Genomic DNA, 23,104 nt, shown 5'->3' on the forward strand with positions numbered 1-23,104 from the left:
TTCTGTCTCAGAGGGGTGAATTCTAAATATACCTAAACAAAGCAACACGAGGATAGCCGCAAAGTCACATGTGCCATATAATACTATTTTCATTTTACTATTTTCAAAACACTAGATTTCACTCTTTCTAAGCAGCACACTTTTTGAACATAGCTTAACAGAGGTGTTTTAATTTCTCATTTTTTATATAAAATGATGGCACAGATGCAGCACGGTACATAACTCAGGTGGAAGGGACACAGAAGGCAGGCAGGATGAGAGCAGAGGTGAGGCGGAGTGGAAGAGATGCAGGATGACGGGTGTGCAGAGAGTGCCCCCTGGGAAGACGGGCACGGACTGAGGCAAGCTCAGGGGGGGCTCCTGACCTGGCAGTGCGGTGCTCAAGAGGCCTGGCATGGGCGCTGGCCTCAGGCCATCTGTGGTCTTGGAAGCAGAAATGGGGGAAGTCTGATTCAAGCTTTTTTTCTGAGCCTGTGAAAAACAAGGCCAAGATGGAAAAATTAAATCCATGATAAAAGCTTTAAAAGATCACTTAAAATGCCAACCAAGCCAGTTAATGAGTCTCCTGCATCGCCTTCAGGTTAGATTACAAAACAATTTTCCCTGTCACATTGGGAGACCTGCAAAGAGTACCCTCTAAAGCCTCCAGGCATGCTGAGTCTTCTTGACACCATTCAGGGATGCAGAGTGCATTGACACCAGCTGCTTTCTTGCTCCTGGAACTCCTGTGTCCATGGTGCTCAGATGCAGAGCTGAGCCTGGAACTCAGTTTCTGCCCCTCAAGAGTTTCTAGCTTCAGGAATGCTTTATCACACCTGCAAGGATTATGGCCTTGACTATTTGGGGTCTGCAGGAATGCTGAGCACCCAGCCAGGGCCTAAGTGCCAACCCCAAATCTATTGTCAACACTCGCTGTTTGCTGTGTAGATGATCTGAAGGACCTCTCACCCCTGCTGTCTGGGAGATCTTTGGTTCATGAAATAACAGCCTTAGGTGGCAGGTAACTGGGAAATGTAAATTCAACTGAATATCAGTCTGAGCAAAATATGACTAGAAAAATTAATCTGATGTTTAAACTGTTATGTGTTTTTCTATAAATAAGGAAGATGAACTGGGTGATGTTTAAGGGCTAACAAGTTCTAGGTCTAAAAAAATCTGTTATCTCTATAATGCATAAAAAGTGATAAACAGTTTCTGGGCTTCCTTGGTGGCTCAGTGGCAAAGAATCTGCCTGTAATGCAGGAGACACAAGTATAATCCCTGGGATGGGAAGATCCCCTGGAGGAAGGCATGGCAACCCACCCCAGTATTCTTGCCTGGAGCATCCCATGGACAGAGGAGCCTGGCAGGCTAGAGTCCATAGGTTCACAAAGAGTGGGACACGACTGAAGTGACTGGGCACACAACGCACGCACAATAAAGGGTGGGTTTCTAAACCACACCCAATTTTTAATCCTTTACGTCATCACTATTTCACAGCGCAGTGTTTCCAGCTTCTCCTTCAGTTTCGTACACCAGCAGATGATTCAGTGCCACCATCTCCATGGCTGATGACCTGTGACTCTGGCCTAAGGAAAAGTTTCCCACCAACCATTCACATGTGGCCACTCACAGAACTGGGTAATGCCTGGTCACTAGCCAACAATCCAGTTAACTAGATATGTTAGTATTTCTGTTCTAAACAGTGAATTATGCTAAACAATGATCTATTTGGCTCCTTTTTCTAATACAAAAATGAAGAGGGATTTGACATCATCCAAGACAGACTGGAGGAGGTCGTTACAAAGATGGAAATGGTCACCTGGCTCATCTTTCCATTACCAGGAAAGCTTGGACCTGCATCTCCTAAGTCTACAGGCAATAGTCACATGTTCTGAGTGAGAACACCACAGGGGAGAACCTCCCAGTCTTCAGAATTTCCCCTGGAACAGAACTCCACACTCTCCTACTGCAGAGAAGCCACAAGGAGGATATCCATGTTGTAGGGAGGACTGTGGCTTTCCTCACAAGTATTTCCAGCACACAAACACTAAAGGCCCCCTTGACCTAGTGGCTAGGACTCTGGGCTTTCACTGCTGTGGCCCAGGTTCAACCCCCGGTTGGGGAACTGAGTTCCTACAAGCTGCAAGGTGTGGCCAAAAAAGAAAGAAAGAAAGGTACCACTTTGGATAAAAAAACAGATAAAAGTTGGAAAAATGTGGTCTGACAGGGCAAGGCTATATTCTAGACGGGACTCTGAAATAACGAGATCAACAGATGAATAGATGAACCAGAAGGAATACATTTTTATGACCAAAGTCCTCATAGCAGTGCTACCAGGACACAACATTTTTGGAATTTCTTTCAATAGGCCTAGTTCACATGAAACAGAAGAATTTCATCCTTATTTGCTTAAGAGCATACAACTTTGAAAAACCGAATAAGTAAATGGCACTCACTACACAGCCTTATCTCCCAACTTATTCATCAGTCACGACCCTGAATGACTCTTAGCTATTAAACAGACAAATAAAACAAAATCCATGCATACATAAGTAGTAACACTAGGGAATTCTCCAGTAGTTCAGTGGTTAGGACTCCGAGCTTTCACTGCCGAGGGCTCGGGTTTGATCCCTGGTTGGGAACTAATACCCCACAAGACATCCAGGACAGCCAAAACAAAAAAAAGTTAAAAAGTACATAAGAAAAGCAAAGAAGAAATCATCATGAAAGTCAGGAGCGGGCTGGGGTTACGGAGACACACGGAAGGAGGAGGTGGTCTGTGTGGGTGCTGAGAACAGTCCATTTCTTGAGTGGTTACTTGCACAGGTATTTGCTTAAAATTATTTGGTAGCTGTACATTTATGTTTTCTTTATTTTCCTAAATGTGTGTGTGTGTTTTCATAATATAGAAGAGTAACAAGAAAAAAAAATACCCTGAACAATCTAATCTAATGTCAAAGCTGCTTTCCAATTGTGATGTTGGAGAAGACTCTTGAGAATCCCTTGGATAGCAAGGAGATGAAACCAGTCAATCCTAAAGGAAATCAGTCCTGAATACTCATTGGAAGGACTGATGCTGAAGCTGAAGCTCCAATATCTTGACCACATGATGCGAACAGCCAACTCACTGGAAAAGACCCTGATGCTGGGAAAGAATGAAGACAAAAGGAGAAGAGGGTGACAGAGGATGAGATGGTTGGATGGCATCATCGACCCAATGGACATGAACTTGGGCAAACTCTGGGAGATAGTGAAGAACAGGGAGGCCTGGTGTGTTGCAGTCCATGGGGTCGCAAAGAGTGAGGCATGACTTAGTAACCAAAAGACAGTAACAGCAAAGGGCATAAATTGCCGCTGTGTCTGAAAGCAAGGCTTCTACCCGCAGGGTACCTCTCGTTTGAGCAGGTTCTGGTATGAGTGTTTCACAGGCCTCTCGCCCACCTAAGTGGGGGCTCAACACTGGCATCAGCACATTTTCATCCTCCAGCTGCTGCCGGTGCCCCTCACTGTGTGCCTCCGCTGGGGACTGGAATGATCTCCCCGGCTGGTCCATGGGGTAACATGGAGGTTGGGTGGGCCAGGGTGATGGCAGAATAGCAATCCACTGGGAATGTGGGTTACACCTCCATTCACCAGGTCTGTATGTTTGGAAAGCTCTGCTGCCCGACAGACCCGCTCTGTTTCCAGATGTCACTGGTCGCTTCCAGTCCCCTGATTCTCAGGGCAGGACTTTTGTCTGGTGCACTACTGAATCCCCAGCACCAGAAGAGGGCCTGACACCACAGCGAGCACAGGGTGAACCGCTATTAGATGAAAATGAGTGAGTGAATTCCACAGAAGCCTAAGTTATAGGGGTCCCTGCCTCCTCCTAGTCCAAAGCTCTCCCTAGCAGCCAACAACTTTCTGCCATTCCCCCCCCCACCCCAGTTTAGGTTGCCCCCAACTGACAGTCTTTTCCAGAAATAAAATTGATCATTCTGGTCTTTTTCTCCTGAGCTCTAAGGAGATACCTTCCTCTTGAAATATATTTTCTTTACAATAGAGAAGCTACTGAAGGCTATCTTCTTGCGAACTTGGCTCCAAGAACTCTGCTCACATCAGTGTATGATTTTAACTCTTTAGATCCTGCATTATCTTGATACCATGTGAATACAGAGAAATCCCCCAATGAATCAGAGTACAGCATCTATCCGTCCCCAGCTCTGTGGTACCCTTTGTAAGAGCCCACAACAAACTAGCAAGATGATAGCATCAGGCGTCTGCTGAATGAGGGAGGCCACTGGGAATCTTCCCAGCCCACGCCCTCCTCTGGGAATTGCCCCCTGCCACAGAAATGGGTGGAGCCAGGGTGGTGGGCACACACAGGGCTCGAGGATGTGCAAAGCTAGAATCCAGGGCAGGGGCACCTCTTCTTCCCGTGGAAACTGCCAACCCTGCCAGGGAGCAGCTTCTCCCTCCTAGGGGTGCCTTTCTTTATTTCGGCTCAGGGCGCACTTTTTCCTAATTTGAACAAAGGCTCTGTACAGAGCAGCAGAGGCCCCATGTGGCTGCTTCCTCAGGTCACCCACGACTGGCTCCTCAGGTCAAGGCTGACTGAACCACGGTGGGCCAATCAGATGCTCCTTGGAACTGAGAATGGGGGGAGCGGGTGGGCACCTAACAGCAGTAGTTCTCAAGTGCAGGTTTATACCCTAATTGTATCAAGATCACCTGGGGGAGCTTCTGAAAGACAAAGTTTTGGGTTTCCATCCACAAAGATGGGTTCAGAAATCCAATGCGGCGTTCAGGAATCCTTTATTAAAAAAAGTTCTCCAGTGGATTCTGATGTATTCTGAAGGTGGGGAAACCACTGCACTTGCTAGTCTCTGTTTTTCTTTTTTCTCTTTTCCCAGTCTCTGTTAAATGGTTGGCAAATATTGTGACGCTGGCCTGGGCTGGCCACTTGGGGCCAGAAGAGGGAGAGGGGACTGTGAAGGAGAGAGGTAGGTACATGCCATCTTGGAGAGGCCAAGGGAACAGCAGAGAGCCTGGTTCTGACCCTTATAAAGGAGTTGCACTCCATGAGATGTTCTTCTTTTTTGCTAAACAAGTTAGAGTGAGTTTCTGATAGTTGCAACCCAAAGTACCTTGACTAAGACATTTGGGCGTTCACTGTATACACCATACCACGGTAATCAAAGAGGGAGGCTGAAGGATACCGCTACAGGGCTTGTCTTCTGAACATTCACCGGCCAGAGAACACCCAGGCGGGCCCAAACCCAGCCCATCAGTGCACCACAGTTACAGTGGCCAATCTCAGGCCCTCAGGCCTGACCAGTAACCCTTTCTTTCTCTGGCTAGCTCCCTGCTCATTTTCCACTGAAGGCTAGTTCATTGTCTTCAAACCTGTCAGCCAGGTGAGAATTCATTCCACCTTTTACCATCAAAGATATGACCTCACCTGATCCCTAGTCATCCCTTCCCCCCTTCCCTGTTACAGTGGCAGAAGCATCTCTCCTTTTTTTTCTACAAAGAATCCCACTGATGCCCTGGAATTCATGTCCTTCTCCTTTCCAAGGCTTTGGAAAAAAGGTCAAGGCTTTCCCGTATCTTATACAAATCACCCACTGGACTCCACACATCTGTGGAGCTACTGCGGGGTCAGTTACTGTCATTTTTCTGGAAGTTGTCCATGCTCATCACCACACTCCTCATCTCCCCTCATCTATAATCTGGCTTCTGCACATATCACTCCATGGAAACAAATGTTACCAAGGTCAACAACTGCCTCCCTGTTGCTAAATATGTCAGAAACATTTCCATCCTGACTTCCACCAGCCCCTCAGTGACACTCAACTCTATGGGCCCCAGCTATCCCTGCCTGCCTCATTTTCCTTTCTTAGCTTCCAAACTGCCAAGACCGTTCGGTTTTTTGGAACATCCTGAGTCTCACAGTGGACTTGTCTTTCTGCATCCACCCCAAGTGCTGAAGTGTGTTAGGGTTCTCTTGTGGCCACTCTTCCTCTCTGCTGACACGCTCTTCCTGATGCATTTCCTCCCCTCTGGCTGCTTCCATTGTGATATACACGCAAGGCAGCCCCACTTCGGCTGGCATCTCACCCTCTGCTTCAGCATGCGGAGCCGTCTCCCATACAACTCCGCTGTCACACAAGTACCCCACCCTTGACAAACATCCTAAACTAAATTCAGAACTTCCCTTCAAACCACGATGTCTTCCCCTGTTCTCTATTTCAGTGAACCTGGGTGTCAGTCAGGAATCTCAGTTCAGTTCAGTTCAGTTGCTCAGTGTGTCCAACTCTTTGTGACCCCATGGACTGCAGCATGCCAGGCTTCCCTGTCCATCTCCCAGAGCTTTCTTAAACTCATGTCCATCAAGTCAGTGATGCCATCCAACCATCTCACCCTCTGTTGTTCCCTTCTCCCACCTTCGGTTTTTCCCAGCATCAGGGTCTTTTAAAATGAGTCAGTTCTTCACATCAGGTGGCAAAAGTATTGGAGTTTCAGCATCAGTCCTTTCAATGAATATTCAGGCCTGGTTTCCTTGAGGATGGACTAGTTGGATCTCCTTGCTGTCCAAGGGACTCTCAAGAGTCTTCTCCAACACAACAGTTCAAAAGCATCAATTCTTCGGCCCTCAGCTTTCTTTACAGTCCAACTCTCACATCCATACATAACTACTGGAAAAACCATAGCTTTGACTAAATGGACCTTTGTTGGCAAAGTAATGTCTCTGCTTTTTAATATGTTGTCTAGGTTGGTCATATAGCTTTTCTTCCAAAGAGCAAGCGTCTTTTAATTTCATGGCTGCAGTCACCATCTGCAGTGATTTTGGAGCCCCTCAAAATAAAGTCTCTCACTGTTTCCATGGTTTCCCCATCTATTTGCCATGAAGTGATGGGACCAGATGCCATGGTCTTAGTTTTCTGCATGTTGAGTTTTAAGTCAACTTTTTGGCTTAAAAAAGTCAGGAATCTGTGTCACCCTTATTCTGCCACTCCAGCCAATCAATCAGAAATTCTATCTAACCTGCCTCAAATCCATTTCACTTCTCGCCCTTCCTACAGCCACCCAGGCGGAGTCGGTTTTCACTATGTCAGGCTTAGGTTATGACACCCTGATGGCTCCGTGACACAGCATCAAGGTCCTGTAGGATTTAGTGTCCGCTTACCTTTCCCACCTAAATCGTCATGCTTCACTTGAACCTGTTCTCCTCCCCCTGCAGAACCACATTCTCTTCCCTGCCCAAGGCCTTGCACTCGCTGATCCTACTGCCTGAACATTCTTGACTCAGACCCTTTCTTGCTGGATGACTTCCTTCTCCCTTAGGAGGGCTCAGTCAGAAACCACTATTTCATGTAAACCTGCCCCATCTGGGTGAGAGGCTCCTTTCTGGAGCCTGGAGTTCTGGGCTGCTCCCACTGGAGCACTGAGAATACTGGTCAGCTTGTCCGCTGCCTTCTGCCCTGCAACAGCCTGTCGTATGGCCCAGGGCTGGTGGCGCAGGTGCTGATACACTGCTGAACGAATGAATCAATGAAGCAAACAGTACAGCGAGTGGTTATGTACCTGGTGGGCAGTATAAACAAAAAGTGCAGAGAAGAGATCAATGGATGGTGTGAGAAAGGCTTCACTCTTTCAGAAGTCTGGATGCCCTGATGGAAGGAAAGCCGTCAGGCAAGACAAGAAAGGACATTCAGTGGATACCCATCAGCAGAGGCTTGGGCCTCACAGCGAGTCTGGCCTGTTTGGGAAACCATGAGGGGTCATGCCTGGCTAACCTGAAGAGTTCAGCTTGAGTTCAGCTTAAGGGCTAGGGTAGGGGTTTGTACTTTTCTCCTGTGCAATGAGAAGCTCCCAGATGATGTGGTTTAGGTCATCGAACAAATGTTTTGGCAAGGTGAATAAACCAGACTTTGGGAAGAGGCTGAAGGCAGATTAATCACTCAGACAATGGTGACAGCCACCTAATGACAATACGGATGGGCCTTGGGAACCATCTACTCATTGACCCATCTTCCTGTTTGCACTTTAGAATCACTTGAGGAGCTTTTGAAAAATGCTAATGCCTAGAGCCTTTAATCCAAACCATTTAAGTCAGAATTTATGGGGGTATCCATATTTTTACAAAGCTCCCCAGATGATTCTATGGCTTGGCTAGGGTTTCCTCATTTTCAAGAGAAAACAAGGGCTCAGAATTTAAGATATGAACTTGGATCACAAAACCAGTCACTGGCAGAAGATGACCTGCAAGTGAGCTCTGATTGCTATTCCAACTCTCGTTTTACCCATTATACTGCTGTCCCTCTTAAAGTCTAGCCCCAAGTATGGATGCAGAAAGCAGAGCAATGGGAGGCAGTGCAGTAAGACAGCTAGCAGGTGAAGTCTGCCTTTACAGCAATTCGTCCATGCTCTGAACCTCCAAGTCCTTGACTGCAAAATGGGAACAATAATGCTACCTGTGGCCCCAAGGTATGTACCAGTTGTTAATAATATTATTACTTTCATTGTCATTGGGAGGAATGGATATGAGACATTCAAAGAAAAATTTGTAGGATTTAGTAACCTATTAAAAGTATAGAAGGAAAAGAAAAAAGCAAGAACACCTAGATTATGAAGTCTGAGCGTCTGAGCATTCAGTGGTTCCATGGTAAGGTAGGCAGGCTGAGCTGGATGCGGAAGAAATTAGGGAGGGGCAGGGATGGCTGGAGACTTCAGTGGTGACCACTCCAGAAATCTCTCACACAAAGTTCTCAGGGAATTTTATAGTTAGTTAGTTAGTAGGGGCTTCCCTGGTGGCTCAGAGGTTAAAGGGTCTGCCTGCAATGTGGGAGACCTGGGTTCGATCCCTGGGTTAGGAAGATCCCCTGGAGAAGGAAATGGCAGCCCACTCCAGTATTCTTGCCTGGATCTAAAGAGAGTTGGACTTACTTTGTTTAGGCTAAACTCTTGCAAACTGCTTCAATCAGTGATTTGTAAAATATTAATCCATTCATGAGAATCCCAGGGACGGGGGAGCCTGGTGGGCTGCCGTCTATGGGGTCGCACAGAGTCAGACACAACTGAAGCGACTTAGCAGCAGCAGCAGCAGCAGCAGCAGCATTCATGAGAAAGCCTAAGTCCTGTAAATGACTCTTTGCAGGAAGAGATCTAAATTCACAGAGAAGGACTTGGAGAAATAGCTGATTCTAGGTGTGAGGCAAGGAAATCATAGGCATGCCTATAACGTCTTGTCCCATAGAGTGCTCAAAGGAGGTGGGGAGGTGAAAAGAGTTCAGAAGCCATCTTAAGCAGCCCTCGCCTCCACTGACCAAACTGGGGAGGATTTAAGCATCAAAAGAATAAGGAAAGCAATAGATTGCAACACTAACTATGAAAGAAAATACACGATATTTAGAGAAATACACTAAAAAATTAGAGATGAACTTCTGTGTCTCGATTAGCTTCAGAATAACACTGGGCAGGGAAGCCTGAGTCAGGTATGGATAACACAGAAGCAACCATGAGTGGGTCAGCCCTGAAGCCGATTGAGCATGAGGGTTCAGTACACTATCTTGTCTACTTTTGTTCATGTTTGAAGTTCCTCATAGGGACTCCCCTGGTGGCCCAGTGGTTAAGAATCCACCTTGCAACGCAGGGGACATGGGTTCAAATCCTGGTTGGGAAACTAAGATCCCATATGCCGTGAAGCAACTAAGCCCACGGGCCACAACTACTGACCCTGTACACCACAACTGAGTCGGTGCATGGCAACGACAGACCCCACACGATGCAATAAAGATCCTGCATGCTGCAATGAAGACCTGATGCAGCCAAAGTAAATAAGTAAATAAATAAAGTTCCCCATAATAAGTAGTTTTAAAATGAATGAAAAAACAAACTATGATGTCAGGACTTCCCTGGTGGTCCAGTGGCTAAGACTCCACACTGCCAATGTAAGGGGGCCTGGGTTCAATTCCTGGTCAGGGAACTAGGTCCCACATGCTACAACTAAGACCTGGCATAGCCAATTAAATAAATTAAAAAGAAAAAAAAACAACTATGATTTCATAGCGTCATATACACACATACACATATATACCAGAGAAGGCAATGGCACCCCACTCCAGTACTCTTGCCTGGAAAATCACATGGACGGAGGAGCCTGGTAGGCTGCAGTCCATGGGGTCGCTAGGAGTTGGACACGACTGAGCGACTTCACTTTCACTTTTCACTTTCATGCACTGGAGAAGGAAATGGCAACCCACTCCAGTGTTCTTGCCTGGAGAATCCCAGGGACGGGGGAGCCTGGTGGGCTGCTGTCTATGGGGTTGCACAGAGTCGGACACGACTGAAGCGACTTAGCAGCAGCAGCAGCAGCACACATATATATACAATGTGAGAAGAAGAAAAGCTCTCTTTTCGGAAAAATCTCAATCACTAACAGTAGATAGGATAATTAGAAAATCATTTTACAATCACTAACGTAATATATATCAGTGAAGTCAATGGTGACAGGCTGAGAAACAAGAGGGTCACAGAGTCCCAAAACACCGTCCCAGAGATTATGTCTTCCTTGTACTGGAATAAGATACTTTTCAATACCTCGAGGAGAAACCTGGCCAGGGGGGCCACGGGAACCAAGTGATCACCCATAAAGGGACAAACAAACATTATATACCAGCCACTCGGCCAGAATCTAACCACGAGGAAACAATCAGTCAATGCATTGAGGGCCCCCCTTGAAACAACTGATCCAGGCTGCTGTAGCCTAAAGAGACGTGACAGTAAGTGATCAGTGCTTTCCAGAGTGAGGCATTGTTATAAAGGGTGTTACTGGCTCAACAGGAAGAAATCTGATATAATGTTATTATACAAATGTTAAATTTCCTGGGCATGATAGTGATACTGAGGTTGTGTTGAAGAGAGTCTTTGTTTTGGGGAGATACTTGCTAAAGAATTTAGCGGTCACGTCTCATGCCATTTTGCAACTTACTTTCAAATAGTTCAGAGGAAAGTGTGTGTGTGTGTGTGTGTGTCTGTGTGTGTGTGTGTGTGTGTGTGTGTGTCTGTGTCTGTGTTTGGAGAGAGAACTGGAGACATCCAGACACAAACAGAACAAATGCTGCAAAACATAAACAAGTAGTGAATCTCGCTGCAGAGGTCCACTGTACTCTCCCAACTTTTCTGTGGTTCTGAAAGTTTTCATAAAAGAAAAGGTGAGGCAGGGACTTAAGTTCACTCTTTAAGAAGCTGGTTAAACTAGAGGCAACTGGGTGGCTGGCGATAGGAGGAAGGAAATTTTTCACTGTAGCACACAACTTTCTGTATCTTTTGAATTTTGAACCAAATAAGTGTATTATCGATGGCAAAAATAGTTTATATTTAAAACTCATTTAATATTAACGCTTTATAGTATCAAAACTTGCTAAATGAAATTTCCCCAAGTAAATAAACATTGAAGGCCCTTGATAATGGTATCTTTGTTCCTTACAATGTTCTATAAGGTAATTTATACAGAAATTATAAAGTAAAAAGAGTCACTCTGCTTCTGGATTTCCTGGGAGTGTAAATGTTAGACGGCACCTCAACACTACTTTTCCAGCTTGTGCAGCCTCTGAGGTTATGTCCTCCTTATTCCAAAATACCTGATATTTTAATTGTTCTGGAAAACCTAGAGCAGAACACATGGGGTATAATGCAAGATTTAGTTCCCAATGTTCTTTGAGATTAAAAGTCACAAAAAATTACTTTGGAGCTGCCAGAATATGCTTCTTGTTACCTTTGGATAATTGAAACTTTGGGGAGTTAGAGAGAGAGATTTTTTCTCCCCTTCATTGAAGCATTATTGAAAAAAATGAAAAAGAAAGGAAATGACCATGCTGTGGCTGATTATGTGTAATTAATTATAATAAACATGAAGTAGACCAATATATACAGATATCATGAGATCCTCAAATTATCTAATTAAGTAAAAATGGGTATGGAAACGGGTACGGTGTGTTGCAGAGTTGAGTGTATATGTGACGTGTGCTGAATATGCAAAGGGTGTCTGGGGGAAGAGAAAGAGAAAGAACTCAGAGACACTGGTGGCCTCTGGTAGGGAAACCTGGAAGGGGAGGGCTTACTCTTCATTCTAAGCTATTTTGGAACTGTTTCTAATTTTTACCAATGGGAAGTATTACTCTTTTAAAAAATGCATCAATATGTTGATAAATGCTTTCCAGGTATCATCTCCTCTACCATGGGTGAATTTTTTAAATTAGAAGAAAACAGAGTATCTGTAATTCCACCACCCAAGGAACTGCTCTTGATGGAGTAGTACATTTCCTTTTAGTCAAGTTTCTGAGTGTTTGGTAAGCAAGAGGGTTTTCTATTTTCTAGTTCACCATATTGTCTTTCATCATTTTTCTAAAAGAGAAAGCAAATTGCTTATTAACTATTTTACAGTTAAATGTACATTTTAAATATTTCAAGTTTAAATGTGCACTTAAAATGATTTTATAAGTGAAATTCACTCAGTTGTGTTTGACTCTTTGCGACCCCGTGGACTATATAGTCCATGGAATTCTCCAGTCCAGAATACAGGTGTGGGTAGCCTTTCCCTTCTCCAGGGATCTTCCCAACCCAGGGATCAAACCCAGGTCTCCTGCATTGCAGGCAGACGCTTTACCCTCTGAAACACCAGGGAAGCCCATGAATTAGTGATTCTAAAACTATTTTCTGTGTATTCTAGGACTGGGCAAATAAGCAAATATTATGTGGCAGGCTTCTTCACTATTAGAAAAGGGAGTGATAAATATGGAAAAGGAGACTTGAATAACGAAATCTGGTGGTCCTGGATTAGAACTGAAGTATCAATATGAACTCACTGTTTTTAACATAGATATATAGATAATAGATAGCTACAGATGTTGTGTATGTGTAAACATATGTAAGTCCCAGTTGTGACAACGTCAGTAGCAATGAATATGTAGTGCTCTGATCTTGGCTTCTAAGTACTGTTCTCCACTAGAAAGAGCAAGGCCCCTAAAATGGTGGAATTCCAGGGCAGGGGCAGGAAAGTGAAAGATGAACATGGAACATCATGTTTTCCCAGAAATTAAAAGACAGTGCTCCAAGCACAGTGGAAACATGTCAGAGAGACCAGCAGCCAATTTGGAGGGGCGCTCAACGGCCATCAAATCAACTTGAGTGGAACTTCCCCAGTGGTCCAGTAGTTATGAGTCTGCGCGGCCAAAGCAGGGGATGTGGGTTTAACCCCTGGTCAGGGAACTAAGATCCACATGCCATGCACCCAAAAAATTAAATAAACATATAAATCCCAACAAACCTAAGCATCAAAGTGAAATTTTTAATAAAAAGAGCATATGATCTCAAGTTTCATGTTAAAAAATAATTTTTAAAAATCAATTTGAGCATCAAAATAAATCATTGCAACAATTTTTGATTGCAACAATTTTTAACCCATTAAATAAGGTAAGAATCTATGAGTCTATACTGACAGAAGTAAAAGGGAGAAACAGGAAAGCTCTTCCTTAGAGCAGAATGCTAACAATTAAGGTAGAATAAACTTGATGGAATTAGAAAGTCTCTATGTGGTGACCATCACAGTAACAGCTGACTGACTAATAACTGATTCAGTTGGGAATTTTCAATGAAAGCTTAAACTAGTTTGTTCAAGTTTGGCAAGAAACGATATCTACATGATCTCAATGTAGCTCCCCAAAGAAGCTTGTTAATGACACATCAGAGACCACATGAAGCAGACCCCACCTTAAGCAAGTGCTCAGAGTCAGCATCACCAGGAGTGGGACAAGTCCACCTCACGAGGACACATGCACCACTTCTGTGCCAATCCTCTCAAAAAGGTGTTGTTGTTTAGTTGTTGAGTCTGACTCTTTGCGACCCCATATGCTATAACCCACTAGTCTCCTCTGTCCATGGGATTTCCCAGGCAAGTGTACCAGAGTGGGTTGCTGTTTCCTTCTCCAGGGGATCTTCCTGAACCAGGGATCAAACCCACATCCACTGCATTGGCAGGCAGATTCTTTACTGCTAAGCCACCAGGGAAGGCCACCAAAAATGTATAACCTGAATTTCATCATGAGGAAACATTAGAGAAACTCTAATTGAGGAATACTCAATAATATAACTGATTTGTACTCTTCAAAAAGTCAAGGTCATAAAAGATGAAGAAACTGTTTCAGATTTAAAGACATGACAACAGAATTAGGCAGTGATCCTAGGTTGGATCCTGGACCATAAAAACAAAACAAAACATATTTTATTCTCTCTTGCCGTAAGGGACATTATTAGGAAAATGAACTACACAGAATAAAGTCTATAGATTTAATAGTAATATTGTAATAATGCTGACTTCTTGGTTTTGATAACAGTACTGTGGTTATGTAGTAGAATGCCCCTGACTTCAAGAAATAAACCTGTTAAGACTGAAGTATGTAGGGGTCAAGAGGCATCATGCCTGCAATTTACTCTTCAAAACTGTATGTGTGTGTTTGTGTATGTGTGTGTGTGAAACAGAGAGAGAGAGAAGAATAAAACAAACGGGGTAAAAAGTTAACATTTGGAGAATCTTGCTGAAGGGTACACGAAAATTCTTTACACTCTTCTTACAACTCTAGTTTTTCTATAAGTCTGACATTATTTCAAAACATACAGAGGGACTTCCCTGGTGGTTCAGTGGCTAATATTTCTCGCTCCCAATGCAGGGGAGCTAGATCCCACATGTCACAACTAATATCGAAGATCTGGCATGCCACAATTAAGACGTGGGACAGCCAAATAAATGTAAACAAAATTTAACAAACAAAACACACAAACAAACAGTTTTGATACCAAAAGTGTACACTGAACATCCTTAATCATTAATAATCTTTGTTTCCTTAGGATTAATGGAGTTACTAAGTCAAAGGTATACAGTTTAAGAAATATTGACCTACGAGGTAGAGAGGAGGTTCTGAGTTCTTCTAAATGTGGAGGAGAAAGGCAGGGAAAATGGAGGAGTTGAGAGGGCATACCACAGCGGGCAGGTGGGGTATGGAACTGGGGCTACAGAACATTCTCAGAATGTGTGAGAGCCAGAAGCCATAGGAGTTCAAGGACTGGCAGATGGGCTGAGGGACCACCGCTGACAAGTGTTTGAAAGGCTTCTCAGGAACACCATCTTCACATGGTGTAACTGACTGCCTGGTCATTCACCTGCACAGCAGCCTGGTAAGAACAGGCTCAGGTTCTTGGTCCATCCAGTGCCCTGGATCCTTCCCTCTTGTATGCATCCCTCTGTGCAGGCCAGTTACCCACTGCTGAGTCTCAGTAGGTCCCTGAGCCTTTCCAGTTGGCACCCAAGAAACAGCCACGACTTCTCTATCCAGTCCATAGTCATAGGACCTAGTGGCTTCTATATGATGCAAGTGAGAGTGAAGCCAAAGTGTCAGTCACTCACTCGTGTCTGACTCTTTGCGACCCCATGGACTGTGACCTGACAGGTTCCTCTGCGCATAGAATTCTCCAGGCAAGAATACTGGAGTGGGTTGCCATTCCCTTCTCCAGCAGATCTTCCCAATCCAGGGATTGACCCTGGGTCTCCCACACTGCAGGAAGATTCTTTACTGTCTGATCCACCAGGGAAATCCCTTGATGTAAGTAAATAATCTGAAATAATCTTTCCTTTTAAATGCCTATAACACATTCCATCATGTATATGTATTAATATTGGCTCTTTGATCCCCTGGAGGAGGAAAATGACAACCCACTCCAGTATTCTGGCCTGAAAAATCCCATGGACAGAGGAGGCTGGCCGGCTAACAGTCCAGGTTGCAAAGAGTTGGACACGATGAGCTAAGCACACACTGAGTATTTACCATTTGCCAGGGACCATGCTAAGCGCTTTATACAGATTATCTCATTTAACTTTCTCAATAACTATGTGGGATGGTAGTATTATTAATATAAAGTCTATTATACAGATGGAAAAACTTAAGTCTAGAGAGGTTAGTTGAGACTTGTTCCCATGGAGTGAAATCCATGAAGTCTCCACCCTAAACCACAAGGCTATGTGGGATAGAACATTTTAACTAAGAAGAAAAAAGGCAATCAATCATAAGTTGAACATCTTAAGATAATAAATTGGGACCCTAGGATGAAAATTATATTCTTTACAAATACATATTCCATTCTTCCCTTCTGCAATCACCCAAGCATTTGTTTGATGAAGGGGACATTACCTGACAGAAGAGCTGCTGCTGGCTTCCTACTCCAGGTGTGTTACTGAAGGCGCTGGTAGACTTGGAGGAAGGAACTGGAAGACGATGGGACACACTGACCGGTCCTGGAGTCCTGTTTGGCTGGGTCAGCTGATCTCCTGTAAAGTTTGATCCTGATGCACCAGACTGAACCGCAGACCCAAGACTAGGATGGGCAGTGCTGGACGAACTGACGACAGGGAACCGACTAGGTCCTGCCATGCTTGTCACCGAGGGCATGGTAGTGAAGCCAGGTCTTCCTTGGGAGACGCTGCTCTGCCCAGGGGACAGGTGCAAGACGGTGGGTGATGCCTGCTGCAAAGGCACCTGTCCACTGACGATCTGAGGGGAGGCATGGTTGACAATCACTGGGCTTCCGGAGGCAGCGAATGTCTGCCCAGACACTAACTGGACGGCGGCATTCTGGTTGTTCAGCATCTGTCCAGAATATGGTTGGTTGGTCCTGAGCATGTTGGAAGAGTTTCTGTTCAACATGACATGCTCTGAGGCCACCTGGCCAGAAATGAGCTGAGAGGGCTGAGTCTGAAGAAGCTGCCCATTGATGGTCTGGACGTGGTGTACCGAGTTGGAATTGACAGAAAGGCTCGTAGGTATGAGGAACTGACTCTGGGGTGTGTGAGGCTGGCCCATAGGAGAATGAATAACAATACTGCCCCCGGCACTGCTCACGGCCTGCGAGGTGACGGGCTTCCTTGTGTTCTGTTGGTTTACGATGTTCACGGACATGTGCGGACCAACCACTGAGCCCTGGGGTGAGCTTGCAGAGGCGAACGAGATCCCTTGCTGAACATGGTGCTGTTGTATTCCTAAGTTGTTCACATTGTATGTGTTTTGCTGACCCATCTGGATAGGCTTTGGCTGGATATTAACTGGGACTTTATTTGAATTTGGTGCAAGACCCCTTTGTATGATGATGTTATGCACAGGTAAAGATGTTTGGAAATTTGTGCTGTTAAACGGAACAGTAACAGGCTGTGCTACTGGGCTGGAACTGGAGTTCCCAAACAAGGAGTTGCCATTAGGAGTCTGTCTGTGAACAAGAAGCCCTCCACTCACATTTGAGGGGGCTTGCTGCCCACCACCCTTTAGTATAATTTGTGATCCATCTAGGTTATTAATAGTCATCATGGAAGGTTGATTACCAAATGACCCAATTAACTGTATTTGTCCAGAACCACTAATCTGGCTGCTATTAGACAAATGCTGGCTGGGCACACTGATCCCCACGTGGTGCATGAAGCCATGGTGCACGCCCACCGTATTGCTTGCCAACGACGTGCCAACAGGCACAGGAGTCACCCCTATAGGCTGCAGCGTCTGACCTGAGTAATTAGGAACATTAGAAGCCTGAGTAAAGGATGCTGATGAAGAGGGATGAAGCTGAGCTTGTGCAAACTGTTGGCTTGAACCTATACTGGCGTCCAGATATGCCTCTTCTGCCAATGTCTGTTCAGTGATATTGGCCTCCTGCAAGGATTTCTGAAGAATGTCGAAAGGTTGGTCCTCACTGAGATCGGGAAGAGGAGAAGACTCAAGTTCATCTTCGAGAAACTGAAGGCTACTTGAAAGTGGCAGTCCATCACTGGGCCCTTCTCCAAGCTGGCTGCTTACAGCTTTGAGGGCTGACTTAGGATCAGCATTCTAAAAAAATAAGTGGGAGGTTACACGGCGTATCTCACCTCTGAAAGAGATTCTTAGAACAAAAAACGAATCTCACTTTTGAATATGAATAAAGCATAACAGTCTGCTTTTTAGATTCAACTCTCCAAACTGCTCATCTTATTCTGACACTTGATTTCCTTAGTAATGATGTTTAAGGTTTTTTTTTTTTTTTTTTGCTAAGTATAAGCATTCATTGCTCTGGTAAATTATTTTATTTTTATTTATTTATTTATTTTGGTAAATTATTTTATAGGGAACAGATCAATAATGCAAACATACTCATGGCTACCTGGGTAGCTTTATTCTTTGAGATAGTGGCACAGACATTATTTTTCAGGATTGTTCCCAAGTCCAAAGCTTGAATAGGACTCAGCCTAGGGTATGTGTATATCCAGGAGACAGCAGTGTCTAGTTCTTTGTACCACAGGAGGAGACGTGAGTTTTGCGAGTTCTGAGTGTGGTTCTACTAGATGTCCAGACGGTATCCCAGATTCAGCCTTGACTTTCAAGGTTTCTCAGAACTCCCCTAGTTCTAACCTGTCCCAATCCAGGCAAGATCAGTCTGGATGAAAAGAAGCTTCCCATGTGAAATGAGTGAATGGGCATTTGGTTTCTTAGAAGTAATCAGCTCATTATGATGCTGTGAAAACTGTATCAGTGTCTTATTCAAGAGTGAAAGCTGGTCACCGTGTGTCAAGTGCTCACTTGTGCGTTAGTGTCTGTCCGTAATGAGTCCTTAAGGTCTGGGCATTCCAATCAGAGACAACAAGACAGGCATATGCGGAGAACTGAACACAGTTACTGATAAGTCAGAGACACTCCACTGGGCCAGAAGTTTATCATGGGATACAACAGGATTACAAAAGAAAAAAAATGAAATCAATAGTTATTTAACACAAGGTGAAGGCAATGTGAATATACTTTACACTACCAAACTGTATACTTAAAAATGGTTAGGATGGTAAACTTGTTATATATATAGTATAACATAATTAAAAATTTTTAAAGGTGAAGAAAAACATTTAAAAATAGATCAAGCAAGAATAAACAGTCCAGGGATTCCTTGGTGGTCCAGCAGTTAGGACTTGGTATTTTCACTGCCAGGACCTGGGTTCAATCCCTGGCTGGGGAACTAAGATCCTGCAAGCCGCACAGTGTGACTGAAAAAAAAAAAGAAGAAGAATGAACAGTCCAGTTTTCAAAACCCTAGAAATTCTCAGCCATAGGCTAGTAAGGTACAGTGTTCTGGGGGCTAGAAGACAGGAAGAACAAGGTAGAAAAGCAAGACTAGTTCACCTGACACCCAATTAGAACTTGAAGTCACTTGAAAGGAAGTGGGGGAAAGCCACCGAAACCAAGGAGGTGTGTTTGCTTGTTTCTGCAGAGAAAGGTCGAGGCAACAGTGGATTATCTCCTGAGTGGTGATACACAGTAATGTTTTCACAGTGCACAAACTAACAGACCATGGGTTTAAAAGTTCATAGTTTGCAAAGCGTTTAAAATATTTCTACTGCCATGACATAATACAAGTCCCCCCAAATACACCCTGAATGAAGCAGCCTGAAGAGTTAGAATCATACTCAGATGGAAGGGGGAGAGCTGGTGAGTAAACATCAGTAGTGTCGGGAAACAGGCTAAATACCTTCTTTATGGGCTATAGGCATGCATGCAGTTATTGCCCATGCAGAATGAATTTCAGAATTGCTACTGATTCACAAGCCTTACAAGAGATAGTGTTGTGACTTTAAACCCACCCCTAGCATGTGGAGGATCTGACATACTTTGTACACACTCAAAGACTTTAAAGAATTGTACGTTCCTAAGAACTTTCCAAATGCTACTCCAATGGTACTCCATATTATGGATGAAGAAAATAAAGACCCTGATGATGACAATAAGTTGACATTAACTGAACAGTGTGCCCGTGGACTAGTTCCATTCATCTTAACCAGCCTGTGAGGTAGAGCTAGCATTCTCCTGGATTTACAAATAAAGAACCCGAGCCTCACAGAAATTTAGTAATATAAGCAAGGTTACAGAGCTAGAAAGGGGCAGAGCAAGGATTCAAACTTGGGCAGTGGGACTCTGGGCTATCATCCATGGAGAACAAAGCAGTTAAGAGATTAAAGTAACATGGGCTTAAACACAGCCATCTGGATATAGTTTCCAGGCAGGACTCCCCTGTCCCCCAGGTCAGATTTCTTATCTGGATGCTCCTAGAATTTAAGGACCTGCACCCTGGAACCTGGTGGCCTGGGTTCAGTTCCAAGCTCTGCAACTCCTGGCTGTGTAATACTCGGTAAGTACCAATCTTCAGTTCCCTCATCTTCAAATATGGATACTAACAGAACCTACTATAGTTCACGGAATTATTGTAAGGGTTAGTGTGGTTGATATTTGTTAAGCTCTTAGTGCCAAGAACATACTGAGTGCTTAATAGGTGTCAGTTACTATGACCTTTTCCTCGCTTAAGATGAAAAGGATGAGAACATAACCATAATTCAGAAGGATTTTTTCTTAAAGCTTATGTAACAGTGTTCAAAAGCCTCTAAGTTTTTCAGATTATGTGTCTGTGGCATTTTAGAAAGAAAACTGAAAGCTTAGGAAAATAGTAAAGTAAAAATCTTAATAGGCTAAGTTAAAAGTAGAAACTGTCAACATAATTCAATAGATTTTCCTCTTGTGGCAACTGCAAAAGACGAAATGAGGATTCCCATCATGATCCAAAAGCAATTATAGCTTCCAGTCACCAGGCATCAATGAGACAGAAACACCTGATCACTGCAGTTTCCAATACTCACACTAGAGTTGGCGAAAATCGAATTTGAATTGGCTGCAGAATATCCTGCGTTAGTCAAGTCCTCATTGCTCTGCAAAGGTACAAATTCAAAAAAATGATCACTCAGACTGTAAAAGAAGCAGCAAAACGTACAACTGTGACAGCCTGTGTATTACTCACCGATTTATTACTAGGTCCATGTAGAAAATAGTTCAATGCTTGTGGGTCTCTAGAAAACAACAACCAGAGACAACAGCAAATGAATGCATTACTTATGTGTAGGGTCATTTTTACTAGGGTAAAAAGAAAATAACATATTAGCTCAAGTAAAATCCTCTCCTTGCTTTAAAACTATTAGTAGTTTTTATCTGTTTTGTTTTGCTGCCATTCCATTTCCTACTAGCACTCATTTCGGCCTCCTAGGATTTCTTAGAAAATAAATGTAACAAAGGATTACCTAATGATGACTCCTACGTTAATCCATGTCACTCTGTCTTCCTACTATACCTATATATGCCTATAGGTAGGCATATTATACTTACCTACTCTACCTATATATATCTACTATACCTATGATGATTATTTAATTTTTATTTAAAAAATCCACTTGGTTTCAATGCGCTTATTAGGGTGTGTCAGTACAGCAGACCTCACACACTCAATTCACCCCAATCCCGGAATGAGCGTCTTACCCAATAAGATCAAGGAGACACGAGTCGTCATCATCATCCATGACAACTATAAAGAAAAGGAATAAGAAAGCACTGTTTCAGCAGAGCAGATTAAAGCCACCAGCATCAACGCAACACAAAAATATACCTTATACTTTCCTAGATAAATAACTGTAATTCATGTGCATTTCCCGCTAATTGCTTATTATGAATGTGATTTTTAAAATTTTTGTGGTCATTCAAGAGATCAAATATTCAATTTAAATTGTTTTTATTGAACACAAATCCTGAACTTACAAGTCAAAAAGGAATCCAGACAAATCTAAGGGGGTTGGCAGTAAACTTTCACATGCAATTCCCCACAAGGGGAGTAAACCAGGAACAGTAACTTCCTCAAAAAGTACAGTGAACAAGAGGAGCAATCAGAGTTTTGTTTTTAAAAAAACCCCGTGCATACAGAGGTCTTTGAATTTTGTGACTAGATGTTTCCAAACCTGGTGAGCAATCTGGATTTCTAGCCATATTTTAGCTATCCTTAGGAAAACAGAAAAGTCAATTCTCCCTACTTTTTGAGACAGAAGAGGCACCGTTGCCCCAGGCAGTACTGTGAAAGGCTTTGCACTGAAGGTCCCAAGTTCCTCCCTCCGCAGCAGCAATGCCAACTGTTCAGTTGTAAACAGTGTACATCTTAACACTACAATCTTTAAAGTAGAAACTCTCAACTCCCAGTTCACCGCAGCTCTAAGCCCAAAGCTCCCTCTCTCCCCAGCCATCGACAGCATCCAGCTCAGCCAGCACAATCGCTGTGTTCTGGCTGAAACAATAACAACTGTACAAATTCCAAGAGTGGTTCTCCCCCTTTCTTTCTCCTCCCTCCCCCGAGATCCGGGAAACTTACACTAGTGATCCGACACCTGGCAACATTGCTTCGCACCCATTTCGAGCCATGCGTGGAATAATTTACATCATGGAATGCCAAGGCCAAGAGTTCTGGAGCCGTTGGAAAGGGCAGTTGTGAACGGCAGTTGGACAGAGGAATGAAATCCTGAAGAGATGCCCAGAAGAAGGACACGCCCGAAGAAGGCAGAGTTTCTACTAAGGTTTTTTTTTCTTGGTTAAAACTGCCATCTCCTCTCCACTTCCCCCCAACTTCCCATCCTATCGGTCACAAGGCCAAACAAATATAAAAATTACTCCTGCCACATGAAGGGAAACTTGCTTTCCTCAGGAAGGGTCTGGAAGGGGTAAGTATCCCCCCATGTGGGACCTCCCCATTGGTGGGTGACAGGGTTCAGCTGCTGTGGATTATCCCTCTGGATCATCGGTGGAGAGGAGAGCTGATGGGAGACAGGAGGAGGTCAGTGTGGACAGCTTATCCAATGCTAACAGCCATGGCCACAACTGTGGGAGGAGCTCGGGCCAAGTGAAATCTGTGTCTAGGGCTCAGACGTTGAGTTACCCAGGGGCATTCTAGGATGACTTTACTAACATGGCTTTTGAGGGGTGAAAAGGGACAGGAAGGAGAAATTGGAAAACTATCATCAAGTAGATATGGTAGAAATTTGTGTGAAGGTCTGCCCTTAAATCCTGACATTTACCATGCAGAACCACATTAGCTGTTGCTCATTACTGTTCCCTGGGCTGGTCTCCCAGACATCCCAATCACAGGGACTACATTAGCTAATTATGATGTATAATTAAGCCTATAAAATGCATATTATTTCTTTACTTAAATATGACTATTTAAT

General features: G+C 43.9%; 1 protein-coding gene across 2 annotated transcripts in view; it reads right to left on the minus strand.

Annotated features, from left to right (window-relative positions):
• BICRAL (BICRA like chromatin remodeling complex associated protein) overlaps positions 1 to 21,418 on the minus strand; it is a 34,324-nt gene extending 12,906 nt beyond the window's left edge. Inside the window, exons 1-5 of one of the 2 annotated variants that reach the window (XM_052648061.1) lie at positions 21,378 to 21,418; positions 20,866 to 20,914; positions 20,708 to 20,776; positions 16,206 to 17,885; positions 366 to 471 (exon numbers count right to left, since the gene is read on the minus strand). In XM_052648061.1, the coding sequence (XP_052504021.1) occupies positions 366 to 471; positions 16,206 to 17,885; positions 20,708 to 20,776; positions 20,866 to 20,914; positions 21,378 to 21,418 (1,945 nt within the window). Of the gene's footprint in view, positions 1 to 365; positions 472 to 16,205; positions 17,886 to 20,707; positions 20,777 to 20,865; positions 20,974 to 21,377 lie in introns of those variants that run through there. The other variant, XM_052648060.1, reaches the window with a different exon arrangement.
• Positions 21,419 to 23,104: the final 1,686 nt, after the last annotated feature.

This window comes from Budorcas taxicolor, chromosome 11 (assembly GCF_023091745.1).
Source record: "Budorcas taxicolor isolate Tak-1 chromosome 11, Takin1.1, whole genome shotgun sequence".
Taxonomy (NCBI): domain Eukaryota; kingdom Metazoa; phylum Chordata; class Mammalia; order Artiodactyla; family Bovidae; genus Budorcas; species Budorcas taxicolor.